The sequence below is a fragment of the Chelmon rostratus genome, chromosome 13 (genome assembly GCF_017976325.1).
Source record: "Chelmon rostratus isolate fCheRos1 chromosome 13, fCheRos1.pri, whole genome shotgun sequence".
In the NCBI taxonomy this organism is placed as follows: domain Eukaryota; kingdom Metazoa; phylum Chordata; class Actinopteri; order Chaetodontiformes; family Chaetodontidae; genus Chelmon; species Chelmon rostratus.
The window spans coordinates 682,117-701,259 of NC_055670.1; the positions used below are offsets into that span (position 1 = coordinate 682,117).

Genomic DNA, 19,143 nt, shown 5'->3' on the forward strand with positions numbered 1-19,143 from the left:
CGCAGGCATTGAAGAGAGAAGGAATCAGGTGAATTCTGGAAGTTCTAGAAAGGAGAGGTTAGATGTGCAGTTTGTTCGAGAGGGGGAGAAAAATAGAGATGCTAACTCAGGGAGAAGGCAGGTAGGTGGCTGCATGGTAGGGGCTAATGATTGGCAAATGCAGGTCGACTTGGGAGGAAAGCTAGTTGTGCCCCAGGAAATAGTTTTTAGTAATCTGAGGCCGGACATTGTCTTATGGTCCATGAGTAAAAAGACTGTGTATTTTATTGAGGAAGTAACCAGGAAGAGGAAGTTTAGATAAGGTGGGGGTGTGGCCAGCTAGAGTCTCTTTGAGACCATGCCGCCTGTTCAGGTGAGTTTGCATTGTAAGATACAGAGTTGGCTTGTTTTTTGATCTTTTTGGTCGTTCTCCTATTTTATTTGCTTCTTGAAGGAAATGTTAGGGTTTGTTGCTTCTTGAAGGAAATGTTAGAAGAGGGTGTTAAATTTAGTTTGTGGTTTAGGCCTCCACCTTCAGCACCCTCTAAATTGTATTCCCACCCCGCTTTTATTGGTGCCGTTGGTGAGAGGCAGGGGTAGATGATGGTAGTGTGGCAATCGGCAGTTACATGTGGCATCTAGGCCTGTGGCCTGTGGTAGCATTGTAGCAGCTAACAATAGCTAAAGCGGTGGTAGTATGATAGTATCTTAGCAGTTAGTACTGGTAGCTAGCAGTTAACATTAACAGTATAGGTGAATCTAGCTTTATTGTCTGCTTCTGTTCCTCTTAGCAGGTAGCGGTTAGCACTTAACATTAGCTAAATGGTTGCATCGGTACTGTATTGTCTTCTTCTGTTCTTCTTAGCGGTTAGCATTAGCATTAGGTAAATGATAGCATCGGTACTGGCCACTACCTGGAGCATCTCTGGGTCAGTTGAACGTGGCAGTGCTGTTTGGATTGTGTAGGAGCAGTGTGAACTGGCACTAGGGGGGGGTGACTCTGGGACGCCAGAGTTCACCGCCTAGCCTCCTGGAGGTGTAGTGGGACGAAATAGGCGAAACACTGTTGAAGGGAGGTTTCCACCTGATGACCCACAGAGACGTGTTAGGAATCACTGCTCTTTGGCATGTATAGAGGCAGATTAGGGCTCCAAGGTTCTTCACTGAGAATAAATCCTCTTTTTGAGCAGTATAACACAAGTATTGTGTTTAAATTAACTATGTTCGCTGCAGAAATGGTAACAGAGCTAAACCGCTTGAGGTGTTAGCTCAGTAAAACAAGTCTTTTAAGTTTGATCCTGTTTGGTGAAGAATAAGACAATTCAAAATGACATAAATGTTTGTAAGGGAGGGGTCGGATTCGTTTTCAATCCAGTGAGTTTTAATAAAATCTGGTTAAAATATAGTTCCAAATAGTTGTTTCAGCATATATTCTGGGGGATAATGGCCAGGTTTATAGAACCTCAGGTGAAGAAGCACACCTGAGCTCATACTTAACAAAATATTATATATATATTTTCTTTGTACTGTTTTTAATTGAGTATATGTCAAAAAGGAATAAGAAATGATCAAATTCTGTTTTATTTATGTTTTACACAGGGTCACAATGTTGTTCCTAACTGCTAAGGTCGTTCATGATCAATCGCGAGGACATATCATTGTTCAGGGTAATATATCCACAATCAAACTGACCCTAGTTTGCATCTAAGGTCCAAATAATGATAATCAAGCTTTTTTAATCTCTCTACTCTGCAGGGTATGTACATGATAGGTGGGATTTTAAATTGCACTGCCAACAAAAGATTGTTCTACTAACCTCAATCCCACTCATGTGCAGACAAGAAAAGTATTGATCCTGCAAAGATTTAAATCTGGTTGAAATATGGAGGAACCGCACCCAGATAAATATAAATAGATAATATTCAGCATGTCCTGAATATACAGCTCTGGAAAAAAATAGACCACTACAAAATTAACAGTTTCTCTGATTTTACTATTTATAGGTTTGTGTTTGAGAAAAAGAAATTTTTTGTTTTATTCTATAAACTGCACTTCTCCTTAAAATTTCAAATAAAAATATTGTCATTTAGAGCGATTATTACAAATGGGTACAACTAGCACTGTTGCCATTCAGTTGGTCCTAATGCAAGAGGATAGTGATGTCACCACAGTGGTTTTTATACTTTTCCTTGTTAAATACGATTCAGTTCAGGTGATGACCTAATCAGTACCTCATGTTAATTTAAACACAAGATACTTGTGCTCAAAAAGCACAAGTCAAAAAGATGAAAAAGATGAAAGTAGGGATTGGATACAGACCCTTGTTCGGGTAGGGGGTGGAAAATTTAGAAGGTGCTGAAGGTGGAGGCCTAAACCACAGACTAGATTTAACAGCCTCTTCTAACATTTCCTTCACGAAGCAGCAAACCCTACCATTTCCTTCAAAAAGCAAACAGAGCAGGAAAACAAACCCTAACATTTCCTTCAAGAAGCAGACAAAACAGGAAAACAACCAAAAAGATCAAAAAACAAGCCAACTCTGTGTCTTACCACGCAAACTCACCTGAACAGGCCGCATGGTCCCAAAGAGAGACTCTAGCTGGCCACACCCCCCACCTGATCTAAACTTCCTGGTTCTCTTCCTATTGGCAGAGCGAGAAGATGGGGCGGGGAAAGCAGAGCAGAGGAGAGGTGTCTTGTTCAGACTTTAACCTCTTCTCTTGCCGGGTTAGGCATGCATGTCCTCTGCCTGCCCCCCCACTGTCCCTATTTCACCCCCCAACTACTATTATTTCTCCTGATCCATATCCACTGACTAGACCTAGCAGCCTCATCTGACATCTCCCTCACTGTCTTTCTTAAATTTTGCCCATGCACTCCCAGCTCCCTCAACAGTGAAACAGCTGACCCTGCAACAAAACCTCTACACCCCACTTCAACCGGACAGACCCTGGTCTTCCATCCCCTCTGCTCAGATTCTGTCTTTAAATCTGCATACTTAGTCTTCTTCCTTTCATAAGCTGCCTCCACTGAATTTTCCCAAGGGACTGTTAACTCAATAAAATACACAGTCTTTTTACTCATGGACCATAAGACAATGTCTGGCCTCAGATTACTATAAACTATTTCCTGGGGCACAACTAGCTGTCCTCCCAAGTCATTAAGAAGAATGAGGTGTGCTTGTGTTGGAATTCAACAGAGACTGGAGTGGAATGGCTGTCATACATGTAGAGATGCTGATTTCAGAAGAATTTGCAGCGGTCTCTTCCAGTCTTCTTCCAGAGCTGTATATTATATGATAAACAAGCTGTGATATTCTTAGTTGCATGCCAAGCGTTTGACAGGATAGAGTGGGACCATCTTTTTAATGTGCTTCTGAGATTCAGGGCTGATGTAAATTTTCTGTGGATCCAACTTCTGCACACAGTTTCAATTGCTGAGATATTGCCCAATAATAATGGAAGGATTTAATCTGGCCACACTCCAACAAAGGCTATTAAGTTTACTGTATGAAAGAGGCCAAGATACGATACAACAGGTGCATTTTACACCTTATTAATTATGTCAAATGTTCCCCAGTATTCCAGACATTTGTGTGAAGTACAGAGAGGAAATTAATTCATTGTTTATGGGAGTGCATTGTTAAAAGCTACAGCGACTCTATAAGAGTATGGTTGAAAGGGTTAACCCTAACCCTAACCCTAGTGGAAAGGAAATTCCTTAACAAGGCAAACTCTGTGAATTGGGAATATACCCTGAAGACCTTAGAGTATCTCTGCAGAAGTCACTGCTCAGTGACTTTGGACTTCTACAAGCCAAAAGGATAACTGCAGTGTTATGGGAGAATGCACTGGCAGCAACTTATATTACAAAAAGAAAAGGCGAGAAGTTTTCTCGCTTGTCGAGACCCTACATGGAGTTTCTGAACACTCATCATTTTGAAACACCTTTAAGTTGTTATTGTTTATGTTAAATGTGGTATTCAATAAAAAACCCCAAAACAAGCCGATGAAACTAAACATCTTTCTTTATGCACTCAGCCCCTGGTCTGCAGTTGATACCAGAACTGTCTGTTGCTGTCAGAACTAGTTTTACCTTTAACTCTCTTGGTGAAGCTGGCAGGGTCCAGGACCACCACAGATGGATGAACCAGATCCTGCAGAGACAGAAAGAATCTATTTCAGCGAAAGATGTATTTTTCTAGGTGTTTGTGCAATCATTATTAGAATATTCTTTTTTAAATTTATGTTGTTGTTATGTATGTTTGTTGCGCAGCAAGTCTGCATATTCCTGAAATAAAATTTTTTAAATTGTACATAAAGAATTGCTTCCAGCAAGCAAAAACAACACGAATAATGTGTATACTATGTAATTGGTATGTAGCAGTACCTGTATGAACTCCAGGATGCCGTCAGCTGAATGTTGTCCTTCATATTCATGAACAGAGGAACCATTAAAGATTACAGTGGTGGGATAAGCCTGAATATTATACTAAGAAACAGAGAAAAAGACAAATAATCAATCTGTGTTTGGTATGTCCCTGTCTTTAACTCGTCATCAATAGTACAGCCTGAATACGTATGTGCCTACCATAGAGCACAGGTTGTGGTGGATGGTACAGTCCAGAGTACCAAACTTCATCTGTCCAGCCAACTGGATTGAAGCTTTTCTCAGTTCAGGCAGTAAGGCTCGACATGGAGGACACCACTGCACACATGAATCAAACATTTCTTAAATTAATATCCAAGCATGTAACAGGACAAGAATTGTTTTTAATGCGTGGTCAGGTCTTTGCTAAATACATAATAACACCCTCTCCACAAATACAAAGTTGCAGGTTTTCCCTTTTCTCTCATAAAGATTTAAGATTGCAGGCATGTTCAGCATCGAGCACATAATGTGCACACTCTCCTCTGATTAGGTAATTATTTTTCTTTTACCACTATACTGGCACAAAATAGACAAGTGTGATGTGTTTCTATGAATAATTATTTGTTCAAGCCCTGGTAGCTTGTTAAGTTACATGATATGATAGAGTATGATTGGAGATAACTACATCAGTTTCCTGACGGAGGCAAAACAAATGTTCACATGTTTTTCTGCAATGTTTGCGCAAAGTTGAACTCTTTTCAACTTCTCCAAATCATGCAACTCTTGAGTCTTGAGTTTTGAGGCACAAATGGAGTGTCGGTGGGCTGCAAAAGGATGTTATATGGGGAATTCACAATGAATGGCAGCCTGCCGCAACTCCTGTGCCTGAGTCCATAGTGTAGATCTGAAGGGGGGTCAACATTACATTCATGATGAATTCCACTACAGACCATACACGGGCCAGCTATATACTAGGTTTCAGCCTTGTCTTATTTCTCTGTTTAAGGGTTTTTTGGGAAGTTTTTCCTTATCCGAATCAAGGGTCTAAGGACAGATGGTGTCATATGCTTTACACATTGTAAAGTCACTTTAGAAAAACTGTTATTGGTGATATTGATAATAAGACTAGACTACACTGTAAGGTCTAGGAACAATAACACTACAGCCTGAGGACAATATATGTGTTTTCATCGACCTGTTCATATGCAAATAAAAAAAACTACTTCAAAATTATCACAAAAAATAAAAACAAAATTAAAAGCAAATGTAAATCAGTGCAAAATGAACAGACTTTATGACGTACATGTACACAAAGTGAAGCTTCCACTGAAAAAACAAAAAACATGAGTTCTGTGTGGCGCAATGAGGAGACAGTACCATTCCTCAACACATGAAACAAAAAGAAATCTCATATATTCATGATTTTGCCCCAACTGGAGAATTAGCCCAACCAACTGTTTACCTCCATGCACCAATTCCCTAACATTTGTAAAACAGTAGTGGGTGGAAACATGCGTTAATCTGCATTTTCTTTTTCCACTTAACCAAATTTGGTTGGAGACCTGACTAATAGTCCCTTGTTCACACACACAAATTCCCAGTTGCAGGTTCTCTCGTGCCTCTCGTGAGTCTGACGTTTGTTTATATTTAAGCACGTACAAGATTCTCAGGTCTGATTGGACAGTTACTTTCAACCATTGCCACTTCACGGGTGTGAAGTCTTTCATTCCTGCCATCCTCTCCGTACCTGTCTCTCACTGTTTGTGTTGTAGGTGTAACAGCACCACAGCCCTAAATTTAAACAGGGAGTCATACAGGCAGGGTCATCAAGCAGCAAAGTGTGAAACTTAAAACTGTCCGAAGTCAAGTCAAGCTTATCAGTTATGACGTGGCATTTCCAACAGTAGATTTTTGAACAAGAGGATATGCTATATAAGACACGCAATTAGTTCACATGCCAACCACTGACCTAAATAAGTATGTCAGGCTAGAGGTGTGTATCTGTCCCTCTAAGATGATCTGCTATGTATTTTGGTACCTGGTTCACCACTTTTTTGCAGAAAGTGAATTGTTTGACATTGGTGCAGTATATGATTGCTGAGCAGGAGATGGACAAACAAACTATGCACAGGTTTAGTTATGTGTCAAACACCACAGAAAAGCTTGGCTACATTAACAGTCCTAAGCATCATCATTTTATAAAGATTTTCTAATACACGTAGCATCCTGCACATGTGAAACAAATCAACTCAAGTGTCTGTGTGCGTATCTATCAATCATCTGATTAAAGTAGTGAATTACAAACCGGAGCGAAGAAGTCGACCAGCCAGGGCTCCTTTCTGTCTGAGGGAAAGTTGTCAGGTCTCAGAGTCGTCACGTGAGCATGAACGCTGTCCCTTGCAAAACTCACAATGTTGTACAACACATCTTTACCTACAGACAGGGTGAAGAGACAGACAAGCAAACTAATGATTTAAACGATTAGTGAATTAACAGAAAATTAATCTGCAAATATTCTCATAATCTATCATTTGGTAAAAGATGCTTGTTCAAGCTTCTCAAATATGAATGTTGTCGTTTTTCTTAGTCTTCTATGATAGTAAACTGAATATCTTTGGGTTTTGGACTGGACGGAAAAAACATGACATCTGAAGACCTCACCTTGGACTTTGAGAAACTGGAATAGGCATTTTATTTTATTATTTTACTTTTTCTGACGTTTTATAGACCAAATAATTGGTTTGTTAACAGAGAAAACAGTCAGTAAATTAATTAATGAAAATAATTGTTGCAGTTGCAGCAATAATCATACACATGTAATACATCTACACATCAAACCAATTTGTCATTGAACAAATAAACAGGCTAACCACAAACAAAAAAAACATGACGGGAGTACTGAAGATGTGTTGGAAAAGTGAAACACTGTTCATGTGCCTCATTTGCACTGCATGGTACAACACGGCTTGACAGGAGTTACGTTTGGTACCAGGTACATTTCTTGATTTTGTTTTCTCCACTGCGTATAGTACCTCCTCAATGTAGGCAGGATTCTTAGCTGGTGTTCATAGCAATGCTACATGAAACTGCCATGACATCATCTTCACATACAAATGATAATGCTGGCATGGCAACATGCTCTCGTTGCATTGCTAGAATTCTTCTGTTTAGATGGTATGATCTTTCCTATGTTCACCATCTTTTTGAGCATGTTAGCATACTAATACTTGCTAATTAGGACTAAACACAAAGTACAGCTGAGGCTGAGGGAAAAGTCATTTGTTTTGTTCTTGGTCATAAACCAAAATAGTGGGCAATTTGTTCAATCTGAAGAAAGTATTAGATTAAAAATGAAGGAACACCAAAGTTACTACAATTCATCCTGAGGTTAAGGATGATTGTCAAATTCCACCCCAGAGCTGACAAGATATTTCACTCTAAACCACAAATGTGAACCTCATGATGATGCGATTTCATGACAATCCATCCAGCAGTTTTCGAATAAATTTCAGTCTGGTCAAAAAAGGTGGACAAAGAGAGAGGCAGACACTGCCATCCATATAGCCACAAAAAACAGAGGAGCACAGAAAGGTATAAGGACTCTGATGAACAGTGTGTAGTACTCACCATGGTGGATCTCAAAGTCATGGATTCCCAGTCCTTTGAAGACGGCAACACAGGGATTATGGATGTAGAGAGACTGACACAACTCTGAGTCTGCTATACAGTCCACTCTGCCAATCTGGAGAGACAGACAGTTAGTTGGACATACAGGAAGGCACATAGAGAGTGAGAGTGAGGGAGAGAAACAGGTACCTGTATGTGGTCATTTCGGAGGAAAGCTTGTAGCTTCTTGTACTCGTTGGAGGCGGGGCTTCTCTGTCCGAATGTAAAACTCACCAACCAGCGATGGTGGGCTAGCTTCTTCTGGAGACGAGAAGTTATATATCATTAACTGGATGTACATTTTACATTACAGTGTAGAGTGTTTTACATGAAAGCTGTAAGGTATTTTGGGTGTGAGTACAATAGTGTGTGTACCTGGAAGCTGTCACTGGTCAGCAGTTGCAGATCAGGCAGATGGTTGATGACCAGATTGTAAATCTCTTTACTGTCCAGAGTATTCAGCCACTAGAACATACACAAATTGAGTAAGTGTTGCAGTAAAACACAGCATTAACAGACAGTAGCACACTGTCTAAAAGTCTAAATAGAGCCAGTAATGTGTCTTACTAGCACACTCCCATGTTGATCCAGAGAACTTCCAGGTGGGAACAAAGCAGTCGCTCCACTGGTTACCTAAAATACAGAAAACAGATTAGAGACTAACAGTAGTACCGGGGCTTATTAAATAGATGCAAAAATCACAGACAATATCCCTTTTATTACAACACAGGCAGATATCGAACTGTTATCGGCAAAGGTCAACCATATTCTTGTACAACAATTTAGCTTATTTTACAGCAGAATTTTTTAATAATTATACACTGAAGTACCCATGCATTTTGGCCAGTAAGAATACTCATGGCTGATTGGACATTATGTGTATTATGATTAATATCATCGGTACTGCAGTTGTGTCAAGTCTTACCTGAAAACTGTCACAGAGCTGTTCCTGGGTGGTGCAGTCCATCCATCCCACCTTAACGAGACCATTCTACACAACACGTTATATAAAAACAGAACACCACCATTAATCATAACCCTAGCCCATAAAAACAAGTTTTCTGTTTTTCCCTCAACAATGTCATGTGCTGCTTTGATTGTAGATCCATGCAACCTAACATGCCTAACCCTGAATGATCAACAGACCTGTTTCACAGAAGACATTTTGTCTTGTCATAGCAGGAAAAGCAATGTAATTGATAACATTAAAGGGACACATTGCAGATTTTCAAGTTTGTAATAGTTACAATAATAATAATAATAAAAAGCACAATTGATGTTATGTGGGTTCTCTGTCTGGTTTCCATCAGAACACGTGCTGCTGAGTTCTGCACAAGCTGTAGCTGACTAATACCTTTCTTGAAGACACCAGACGGAAGAGTGTTACAGTTGTCCAGCCTTCTGGAGATAAAAGCATGCATTAAGTTTTCTGTGTCAGCCTGGCAGAGAGACGGTTGGCAATGCAGTTTCTCTCTCAGCTTTGGCTCAATTACAAGGATCTCAGGTTCATCTTAATTAAGCTGTAAGAGATGAATGTGGTTGACATCATTGTCATGGCGATGTTTACTGCTAGAGACTGTGTTGTGTGTTGTTCCCACATTAACCAACAGACTGAGGGACAGCTTCTTCCCCAGAGCTGTCAGAGCTATCACCCCCAGCAGCCCCTCACTGGAGTGAGAAGCTGTGAGAACTCTGAGCCACTGCGCACTGCACTTTACACCTTCACCTCCACTTCCACCTGCACCTTCTGTGCACTTAATATTTAAGTACACACACACTAAACTAAATGGTCAGCCATTGCATTCAGTATATACATTTTAGTATATTGGCACATTTCATTTTCATTGGTATATTTTATTGTTTACTGTTTATATACATTTTAGTATATTGGAGCTGCTGTCGGTACATTTCACTGGTATATTTTATTCTGTCGGTACATTTCACTGGTATATTTTACTGATTATTGTTAAATGTTTAGTATATTTTTATTGTCTTATTATATTCTCATTTCTGGTATATTTTTAATTGCATTTAAGAATATTTTTACTGCATGTTGGTTTATTTTATCTTCATTTTATTTTAGAATCTTTCTTATCTTTCTTATTATCTTGTTTCTAACATGGGGGTTGCAATGCAATGACAATAAAGAAATCTTGAATCTTAATGTTACACTGGGGAATTGGCTATCTTTAAGACTTTATTAATCTCACCATGGAGACATTTACTACTTCACTATCAGCTCCTAAATCTCAGAAACAGAATGCAGAATCCATCTCCTTTTCTGTGGTACTTAACTTTTACAACTAGTGTAAAAGTAGTTGCCAGAATACGTCTACATAGAAAACAGAAATAAGCACATGTGCTTTTTAAAGTCCTTAATAACTTTGACTGAAGTTGTTTAAAGTAGTGTGGCTTGAAACCAGACTGACAATTTTTCAAATACAGTGTTGTCCCAGAGGAAATCATTCAGCTGTTTAAAAACATTTTAATTCTAAAATGTTACTCAAAAAAGGCAGGTTGGAGATTTGTCTGTAGTTAGAGATGACAAAGTCCACTGCTGTAAAAATGCATGGGGCTTTCAATATGATTGCTTTTGACAAGAACGTTGCTGACAAGCTTCATCAAACCCATAATGCAGGTTAATTTATAAATGTAATGTGATTAATTCTCATAGTTATACAAGGGGTAGGATTAGGCACAGAACAGCATACATTTGGCAGAAAATCCAAAGTATAAGTGGCACAATTGGTGAATATTGTCTTTATATGTAGGTCTCTACCTAGGAGCCATTTAATCCCCTTTTTAATTTAAAAGAAAGCTTGCATTAATGTTATTAGTGATAATTCTCATCTAATTTCAGAACTGTGTTGGAAAACATTGAACAGCATGCAGGAAGTTGAAAAAGACAGTAAGTGAAAACCCTTCACTCAAACTCTTCACAACATTCAATGTAAGCTATACACCATTATTAATAAGGATGACTGTTAAAGGTGAAATGTAGTAGTTAAGATACCAGTGAGACACCAATAAGCCTGGATCTAGATTCGCCCTTGCCTGGTATTGTGCATGCTGGCTTGCTGGCATGGCCTATTGGGACATTGGAACACTGGAACTGATTGGACTGAGTGAATTGACCTGAGTCTGACAGCTCCTCACAGTGTCTCATCTTCACTACAAGGTCACAAGGTCAGAACAGTGGTACCAAACCTGGGTGTTCAGACCTCTAAAAGGGGCCACATAATAAATCTGAGGGGTTTGGTGAAAATGTTAAAACCGAGTAATTTATAGAAAAAATAATAATAAGGGGTTTTTAAGGGTTCCAAGCCAAAACTTGGGAACCACTGTAGATAGTGAAGGCCTATCCACTTCCATTCAGAAAGTTAAGCTTTTTAGAATTCCAAGTGTTTAAATTTCTTCTCATATTAGCAGAGAAGATCAGAAATTCACTGAAGGTACCCTGCCTCTGCAATAAACGGCTGTCGAAAACCCTCTGATAACATTAGTGCTGTTTTCTCACCAACATTCCAGCCAGTTTCTGTCTTGTTCTTGGCTCCAGGCAGTCTGAGAGAGAGAGAGAGAGAGAGAGAGAGAGAGAGAGAGAGAGAGAGAGAGAGAGAGAGAGAGAGATTCAAAATGTCTCAAGTTATCTATTTCTTTTTTTATTTTCAAGAAAAAAAATAAATCTATCTGTTTAGGAATTTAGTTATACATTTTCTTCCTTGTTACTGTTTTATCTTTTTCTGTTCTGTGTCAAACATGAGTGTCTATAGACCTGTCTATAGTGTGTGTGTGTGTGTTTCATTTCACATGTCTGCCTCTCCTCATAGACTTGTGTGTAGGCTGCACATCAAACACACAGACAAAGGTGTGATGATGTCACACATATTTTTTTTATAGATTTGTGCCACATCACACACCTGTGTATATGCACGTGTTACATTCAGAGAAACATGTTTCAAGTGATAATCTGAATGCAAAACACTTTCAGGCATGGAAAAAAGTCATATATACATGTGATTTACCTCCAATGTCAGAGCAGAAGGTGATCAGCCAGCCGAGACCTGATGAAAATGCACTCTCTATCTCATTGAACACGTTACCTAGCAAAAACATAACCACATCCACAGGTTAGTCAACACAAAACAACATCAACTAGCCTGATAATTAAGTCTGAATTGTTTTGTCTCAACAAATGAAATGTATGAGTTAAAAGACTTCCTAAAATACATCAAAGCAAAAACAAAACAGGGCATGCAGATTAAAGACTGGAAAAGGACACACAATTGTTAGAAAGAGTAAGGACAGTTGTGACATATATACATTTAGAACAACATTGCCAATGAGCAGGACATATAGATACTGTAGTAGCAGCAAAAAGAGGGTTTAGTGCTGACACTTGTATGTATTAGGGCTGTCAACGAATATTCTAAATTTAAATATATATTAGAGCTGTAAAAAAAATCTATACATTTAATTGTGAAACTTTATATTCAATTCTGGACAAAAAGATAAAAAAAAACAGTACAGACACGGCAGATGCACTCAATTCCTGAGTTGGATGTGAAAATATTGAAACAGTTTCATTTGAGGTGAGAGTCAATAAACTTTTCAAGATATTTGAAACCTGTAATTTTTACCTGCTACAAGCACATAAGGGTCATTAGCAGGTCTATTGGTTTAAAAAAAGAAAATAATAGCCGAATAACCACACATCCAAACACAAAAAAGCAATTTGATGGATGGATGGATGGATAGATGGATAGATGGATAGATAGGTATACTTTATTTATCCCAAGCCTGGAAATTGCAGTGCAGCAGCAGCATTACACACAGTGAAATAAGTGAAAAATTCTGACATAAGACTATAAAGAGCAAAATATACATAATAAAATATCAAAATAGCGAGCAGTAAAAAGATTATATACATGATAAAAAAATAGCAAAATAGTAAACAGTAGTAATGAAAAAGTATTGCACAAAAAAGAATATCTACAGCAAATGGCAGTGTGTAGAAAATAAAGTGTACCCTGACTGTAAGCATAACACAGTGAAAAAAGTGAAAATTTGTGAAATAGGGCTAAAAAGAGCAAACTATACAGAATAAAATATCAAAATAGCAAGCAGTAAAAATTATATACACAATAATTAAAATATCAAAAGTAGCAAACAGTAGTGGTACAAAGTCTGTTGGTGTCGCTGGCTCTGATGCTCCTGCCCCAACAAACAACAGCAAAGAAGATGACGCTGGCAACCACAGACTGGTAGAAGATCTCTAACATTTTGCTGCACACGTTGAAGGATCTCAGTTTCCTCAGGAAGTAGAGTCTGCTCATCCCCTTCTTGTACACAGTCTCCGTGTTGGATTTCCAGCCCAGTCTGTTGTCGATCACCACTCCAAGGTATTTGTAGTCCTCCACCTCCTCCACCACCTCCCCTTTGATCCGTAGTGGCTGTGAAGGCGTCTTCTTCCTCCTGAAGTCGATCACCATCTCTCTGGTCTTGCTGATGTTCAGCCTCAGGTGGTTTTGTTCGGACCACTCAACAAAGTTGTCTATCAGTGTCCTGTACTCCCCCTCCTCTCCCTCTCTTATACACCCGACAACAGCTGAGTCATCAGAGAACTTCTGCAGGTGACATGACTCAGAGTTGTACTTAAAGTCAGTGGTGTATAAGGTGAAGAGGAAGGGAGAAAGCACAGTCCCCTGTGGAGCTCCTGTATCACTGACCACCACATCAGACAGCCCGCTGCCCAGACGGACAAACTGTGGCCGGCCTGTCAAGTAGTCAGTAATCCAGGAGATCACTGCGTCGTTGACACCCATCCCCCGCAGCTTCTCACCCAATAGCAGAGGTTGAATGGTGATGAAAGCACTGGAGAAATCAAAGAATGTGATTCTTACAGTGCCTCCTCCACCATCAAGATGCATATGAGCTCGTTGCAGCAGGTAAATGACAGTGTCATCGACTCCTAAATGGGGCTGATAGGCAAACTGCAGGGGGTCCAGGAATGTCTTCACCTGTGGACTCAGCTGGGCCAGGACCAGTTTCTCCAGGACTTTCATCACATGGGATGTGAGGGCGACTGGTCTGTAGTCAGCTGGGTCAGATGGCCTCGGCTTCTTGGGGACTGGAACCAGGCAGGACGTCTTCCACAGCTTCGGGACTTTCTCCTGACTCAAGCTCAGGTTGAACAGATGTTCCAGTACAGGAGACAGCTGGCTAGCACAGGTCTTCAGGATCCTAGGCGTGATGCCATCGGGGCCTGCTGCCTTTCGCTGATTGAGTCTTTCCAGCTGCCTCTTTACCTGGCCTGAAGTCACCGTTGGGTGGTTAATGCTGGTGTCCTCAGTGGGGGAAGGGGAGGAGGAGGAGAAGGAGGGGGGGCAGATGGAGAGGTGTTGTGCAGGAGAATGCTGGGGGGTGGTGCTAGCCATTTGGGACAGTGTGGGTGTGTGGGAGGCAGGGGCGTCTGAGAGGTGGCAGGAGGTGAGCTAAACCTGTTAAAAAACTCGTTAAACTGGTTTGCTCTGTCCAGGATCCCTGATGTCTGTCTGTCCTTCCCCTTCATCCCTGTGATGTGCTTCATTCCTGTCCACACATCTCTCACACTGTTCTGTTGGAGTTTGGCTTCCAGCTTCCTCCTGTAGTCGTCCTCAGCATGTCTCGGAGTCCGTGCTGCACTCTCCCCTGCTCCTCTCTGTCTCCAGACCTGAAAGCCCTCTTCTTCTCGTTCAGCAGTGCCTTCAGGTCGCTGGTGATCCAGGGCTTGTTGTTGGAGAAGCAGCATACAGTCCGGGATGGCATGGTGGTGTCCTCACAGAATCTGATGTACTCTGTGATGCAGTCGGTCATGTTGTCAATGTCCTCCCCATGTGGCCTTACAGAGTACATCCCAGTCTGTCGACTCAAAGCAGTCCTGCAGTGCTTCAGTGGCATCATGTGTCCACTTCCTTACTGTCCTGGTGTGCTTAGGGTGTCTTTTCACCAGAGGGACATACCTTGGAGTCATCCTGACCAGGTTGTGGTCTGACCTGTAATAACCATGAATGAGTCCGGGTGTTCAGTCAGTAGGTTAGCGGCGCTGGAGCTGATGACGTCACAGGCTACCGCTGCATCAGCTGACGGGGGGATGTAAACAGCGATAACAATGGTGGACGTGAACGCCCTCGGTAAATAATACGGGCGCATTCCCCCAGCCAGCAGTTCAATGTCGGGGGTGCAGAGACGTTCCTGTCCGGGGTTGCACCACCTCTCACTGACATAAAGTGCAAGTCCGCCACCCTTTTTCTTCAGACTTTTGGAAAAGTCTCTGTCTCCCCGTACCAAACTGTATCCTGGGACATCAACGCTGCTGTCCGGGATGTGCGAGTGCAGCCATGTTTCACTGAAGCAAAATAAGCTACACCTGCAGCCCCGGCTTCTCCTCCGTAACTCCTGTGGGACCACAGGTCTGTCTCCGGGCAGCAGCACGGGTCTACACAGCGCAATCAGCTGTTCGCGCATGTACACAATGCTCCCACCGCTGCCGTCGGCATCGATCCCAGTCACAAAAAGTAGGAAAAGTAGAAGAAAAACGCGGAGAAGGGTAGCAAACTTAAGTCCAGCCATTGTCACAACTCTAACAAACAGGTTGTGATTGATCAGAAAAGCAGAAAAAAAAGAATGAACGGACATATAAACGAAAACTTAAAAAACACGATGGGAGCTGCTGCTACAGGCTGCCACCTGGGACGGTGCTAAAAGCTCTGTAAATGGGAATGCAGTCCTGTGCAGTGAGAAATGAAATGTGTATTGGGTAAACTTAACAAGCACTGAACAAACGCATGGCTCATCACAGGAAGGCCAACTCCTCAGATCAAGACTCAGCTATTTACCTACACCTGAGAGATGAGGAACAGTCTTTTGATGACAATAATGTACAGAATTTTGGACAGGGAGGACAGACAGTTTGAACAAGGAATGAAGGAGTCTATTTACGGAAAAATGTAGAAACCATCCCTCAACAGAGGAGGAGTCTGGGTCTAGGACACCACTTATCCCACTTCTACAAAGTTGTCCTTGAATTTAACAACTTTTCACAGTTAGCTTCATGTGATAACCTTAACGAGTGTCGTTCACACAGCCAGCCAAACCCAAGTGGTATCAACGACAGTGATAAAGACCCCACAGACACTAGATACCTGCGACTCACCACCAGCCAGTTAGATTAGATAGATAAGACTTTATTAATGTCACAGTGGAGAAATAAACTGTTACAGAAGCTCTTTAGAACACACAAGGGGGGGGGGTCAAACAGTAATGAAAGGTGCAAATAAGAACAGTGCAATCGTGCAAACAGGCAACAATAAAAAGAATTTAAGAAATAAAAAAAAAAGACTTCAGTTCAGTTAGAACTGAAGTCGCCCCTTGGATTAGAGGCGAAACATTTTCAAGTTTCTACAACCAAGTTCAGCTACCCAAGATTCAACCCTCCTAGAAAATAATGATTGCTTTAGACAGATATTTTGACACTCTTTCAGCCATGTTGTGACCTGGTGAGCTTATCTGCAACATAAGCTTTGGTTCTTTCATGTACAAATAAAGCAGTGTCATCTGTGTATAAAACTTCAGGACAATGACTGGGATTGACGATTATTTATGAAAACTGATTTGATACTGGTTAGTAAGGTATGATTCCAATCATTTAACTGCCCCATAAGAGTTACATTTGGATAGCTTAGTGAATAGAATTTTGTGATTGATGGTGTCAAAAGCTGTCCTGATATCAAGAGACACAGCACCTACAACACCACCCAAGTCAAATAGAGATTTTATTTTCTCTAAAAACAAAGCAAAATCATAAATTCAAATGAATGATTCAAAGTAGTTTACCTTGCCAGAGCTGAGTGACTGTTGTTTTGATGAACTGCATCGAGAAGTGGACCAGGTTGTCTTTAAAACGCTCTCCATTAAACTTTTCTGGTTTCTACAGAAAGACAAACAAAATGTTAATGATAATTAAACAAGACTGGTCTGACACTAAGTAGACAGAATTCAGGTTGGCAAGATTTACTCAGAGAGCAGACAACATGTAAATCACAAGTGAAGAAAAGCAGGCAATGTTCATTACAAAAACACTTCAGTCAGATTTCAAACATGATGAAGTCTATCTTGCTCTTAGGTTCATTTTCACTGTGGCAGATTAACCTTGTGTCTATTGTGTCTAAACACACATTTAAAATTTAATTTGCACAACAGTAATGGATGAGTAACATGTATGAGACATGAAGGGCATGTTCTCCATTTTGTTATTTCAATAAAATTCAAATCTGCTCATTTTGTTACAAGAGTAACAGTATTGTCATTGACTTGTATAAATGAGATCATGAAATCAGTTAAACTCAGTAAAATAAAAGTATTGAAACATATTCTTGAACAAAAATGAATTTAACCCAAACCAAAAGCATACTGTTGAGCTGTCATTGAAGGGGCTTGCAGGTTATGCTGCTAGCTGAATTTTATAAATGTAAACATCCAGGTTGTTTTAGTGTAAACACTGAAAAAAGATATGGATCGTTTCAAATGGATTTGGAAACAGGTGGCAGAAAATAAACTGATGAGGGTTAAAATTCTGAATATGTGCCAGCTGCATTTGTAAAGTCCTCCACCTGACTTTTTCCCCATACTTCACTCACATTAGTTCGGTGATCAATAAGGAAACAATCAATAAACAGAAAACAGACCTCTCCTTCTCTGTATATAAACAGGCTTGGGTAGCTGTTGATGCCTTTCCTCCTGCAAAGATGGTTGTTGTCTCCACAATTTACTGCTCCAATCCTGATTACTCCATCCATCTCCTTAGCAAACTCCCTCCACTAAAAGACAGACGAGTAAGAGAAACTTAGAGAGACAATGGCTGGAGTGATATGCCTATCTCTTAATTAGATACTATAACAACACTTAGGTGGCAATTCGACATGTATTGCGATTCTTATTTGTATTTTGATTTGACATTATGATTTATTGCAATTTTTGCTTTGCTTTTTTTAAACAATAGATAGAAATTTATATAGATAGAAAAAGATGAATAACATATTTTTCTGTCTGTATCTCATCATCAGCCATATTTCCAAAAGCAATGCACATGACGTCAATCAGTCTTTGAGTCTTATTTCAGCAGCATCATTGCTGTACTGCATATAGATGTGATGAATAAAATATACAAAAGAATGAATGTACAATAGAACTAATACAAATGTTTAAACTTTCTGAAGTAAAGTGCTACATTTAGTTGTTCCTGCCAACCTATTATCATTTCCAGAGCATCAAATACCACCGCTTTGTCACTAGTTTGCTTCCACAGAGCAGAGAAAATATACGCTTGGAAGTATGAGCACAAGTTATTTTGTGTCAAGCATATGAAGTAAAACAGATCATTTGTTAAGATAACATTATCTCAGTCACAATGCCAATGTCAGTGCATTAATGCTAATTCAGAAATGATGAAAAAAAGAAGCACTATTCTTGAGTTAACTGATTTCTTCCCCCGCCCTTTAGAAAGCAGAAAGATAGATGGATGCTGTATGAATTGGTTAATACTACTCATACAACAGTAATAAGACAATTTCAAACTTACTAAACATCCACAAACGCTTTGTGAGAAAAAATTCAATTAAGTATACTTAAGCAAGTATAAGGAACCATATTTAAAAACGTATACTGGTCTCAAAAGTTAGACTTGAAGAAAAAAAAAGTGCTTTAGTGAAAATTAAGAATCATAAAAAGCTACCATGAGCGGCAAATACTCACAAACAAGGATTTTCAATTCAATTTAATTTTATCTATATAGTGCCAGATCACAAACAAAGTTATCTCAGGACACTTTCCATACAGAGCAGGCACAGACCAAACTCTTTGTCTACAGAGACAAGAAATAGATGCACCACATCTAGACCCAACAATTTCCTCATAAGCAAGCACTTGGCAACAGTGGTGAAGAAAAACTTCTTTTAAAAAGGCAGAAACCTCAAGCAGAACCAGGCTCTGGGTGGGTGACCATCTGATTCTACCGGTTGGGTAAGAGAGAGAGAGAGAGAGAGAGAGAGAGAGAGAGAGAGAGAGAGAGAGAGAGAGAGAGATAGAGGGGGC

General features: G+C 40.1%; 1 protein-coding gene across 3 annotated transcripts in view; it reads right to left on the reverse strand.

Annotated features, from left to right (window-relative positions):
- dnajc10 (DnaJ (Hsp40) homolog, subfamily C, member 10) overlaps nt 1–19,143 on the reverse strand; it is a 33,946-nt gene that overhangs the window by 11,171 nt on the left and 3,632 nt on the right. For 2 of the 3 annotated variants that reach the window (XM_041950278.1, XM_041950280.1), the window contains exons 6-18: nt 17,739–17,870; nt 16,888–16,981; nt 12,039–12,116; nt 11,534–11,577; nt 8,942–9,007; nt 8,584–8,649; nt 8,392–8,481; nt 8,167–8,277; nt 7,978–8,092; nt 6,656–6,783; nt 4,570–4,686; nt 4,369–4,470; nt 4,075–4,135 (exon numbers count right to left, since the gene is read on the reverse strand). In XM_041950278.1, coding sequence (XP_041806212.1) covers nt 4,075–4,135; nt 4,369–4,470; nt 4,570–4,686; nt 6,656–6,783; nt 7,978–8,092; nt 8,167–8,277; nt 8,392–8,481; nt 8,584–8,649; nt 8,942–9,007; nt 11,534–11,577; nt 12,039–12,116; nt 16,888–16,981; nt 17,739–17,870 — 1,204 coding nt within the window. The remainder of the gene's footprint in view (nt 1–4,074; nt 4,136–4,368; nt 4,471–4,569; nt 4,687–6,655; nt 6,784–7,977; nt 8,093–8,166; nt 8,278–8,391; nt 8,482–8,583; nt 8,650–8,941; nt 9,008–11,533; nt 11,578–12,038; nt 12,117–16,887; nt 16,982–17,738; nt 17,871–19,143) is intronic. The other variant, XM_041950279.1, reaches the window with a different exon arrangement.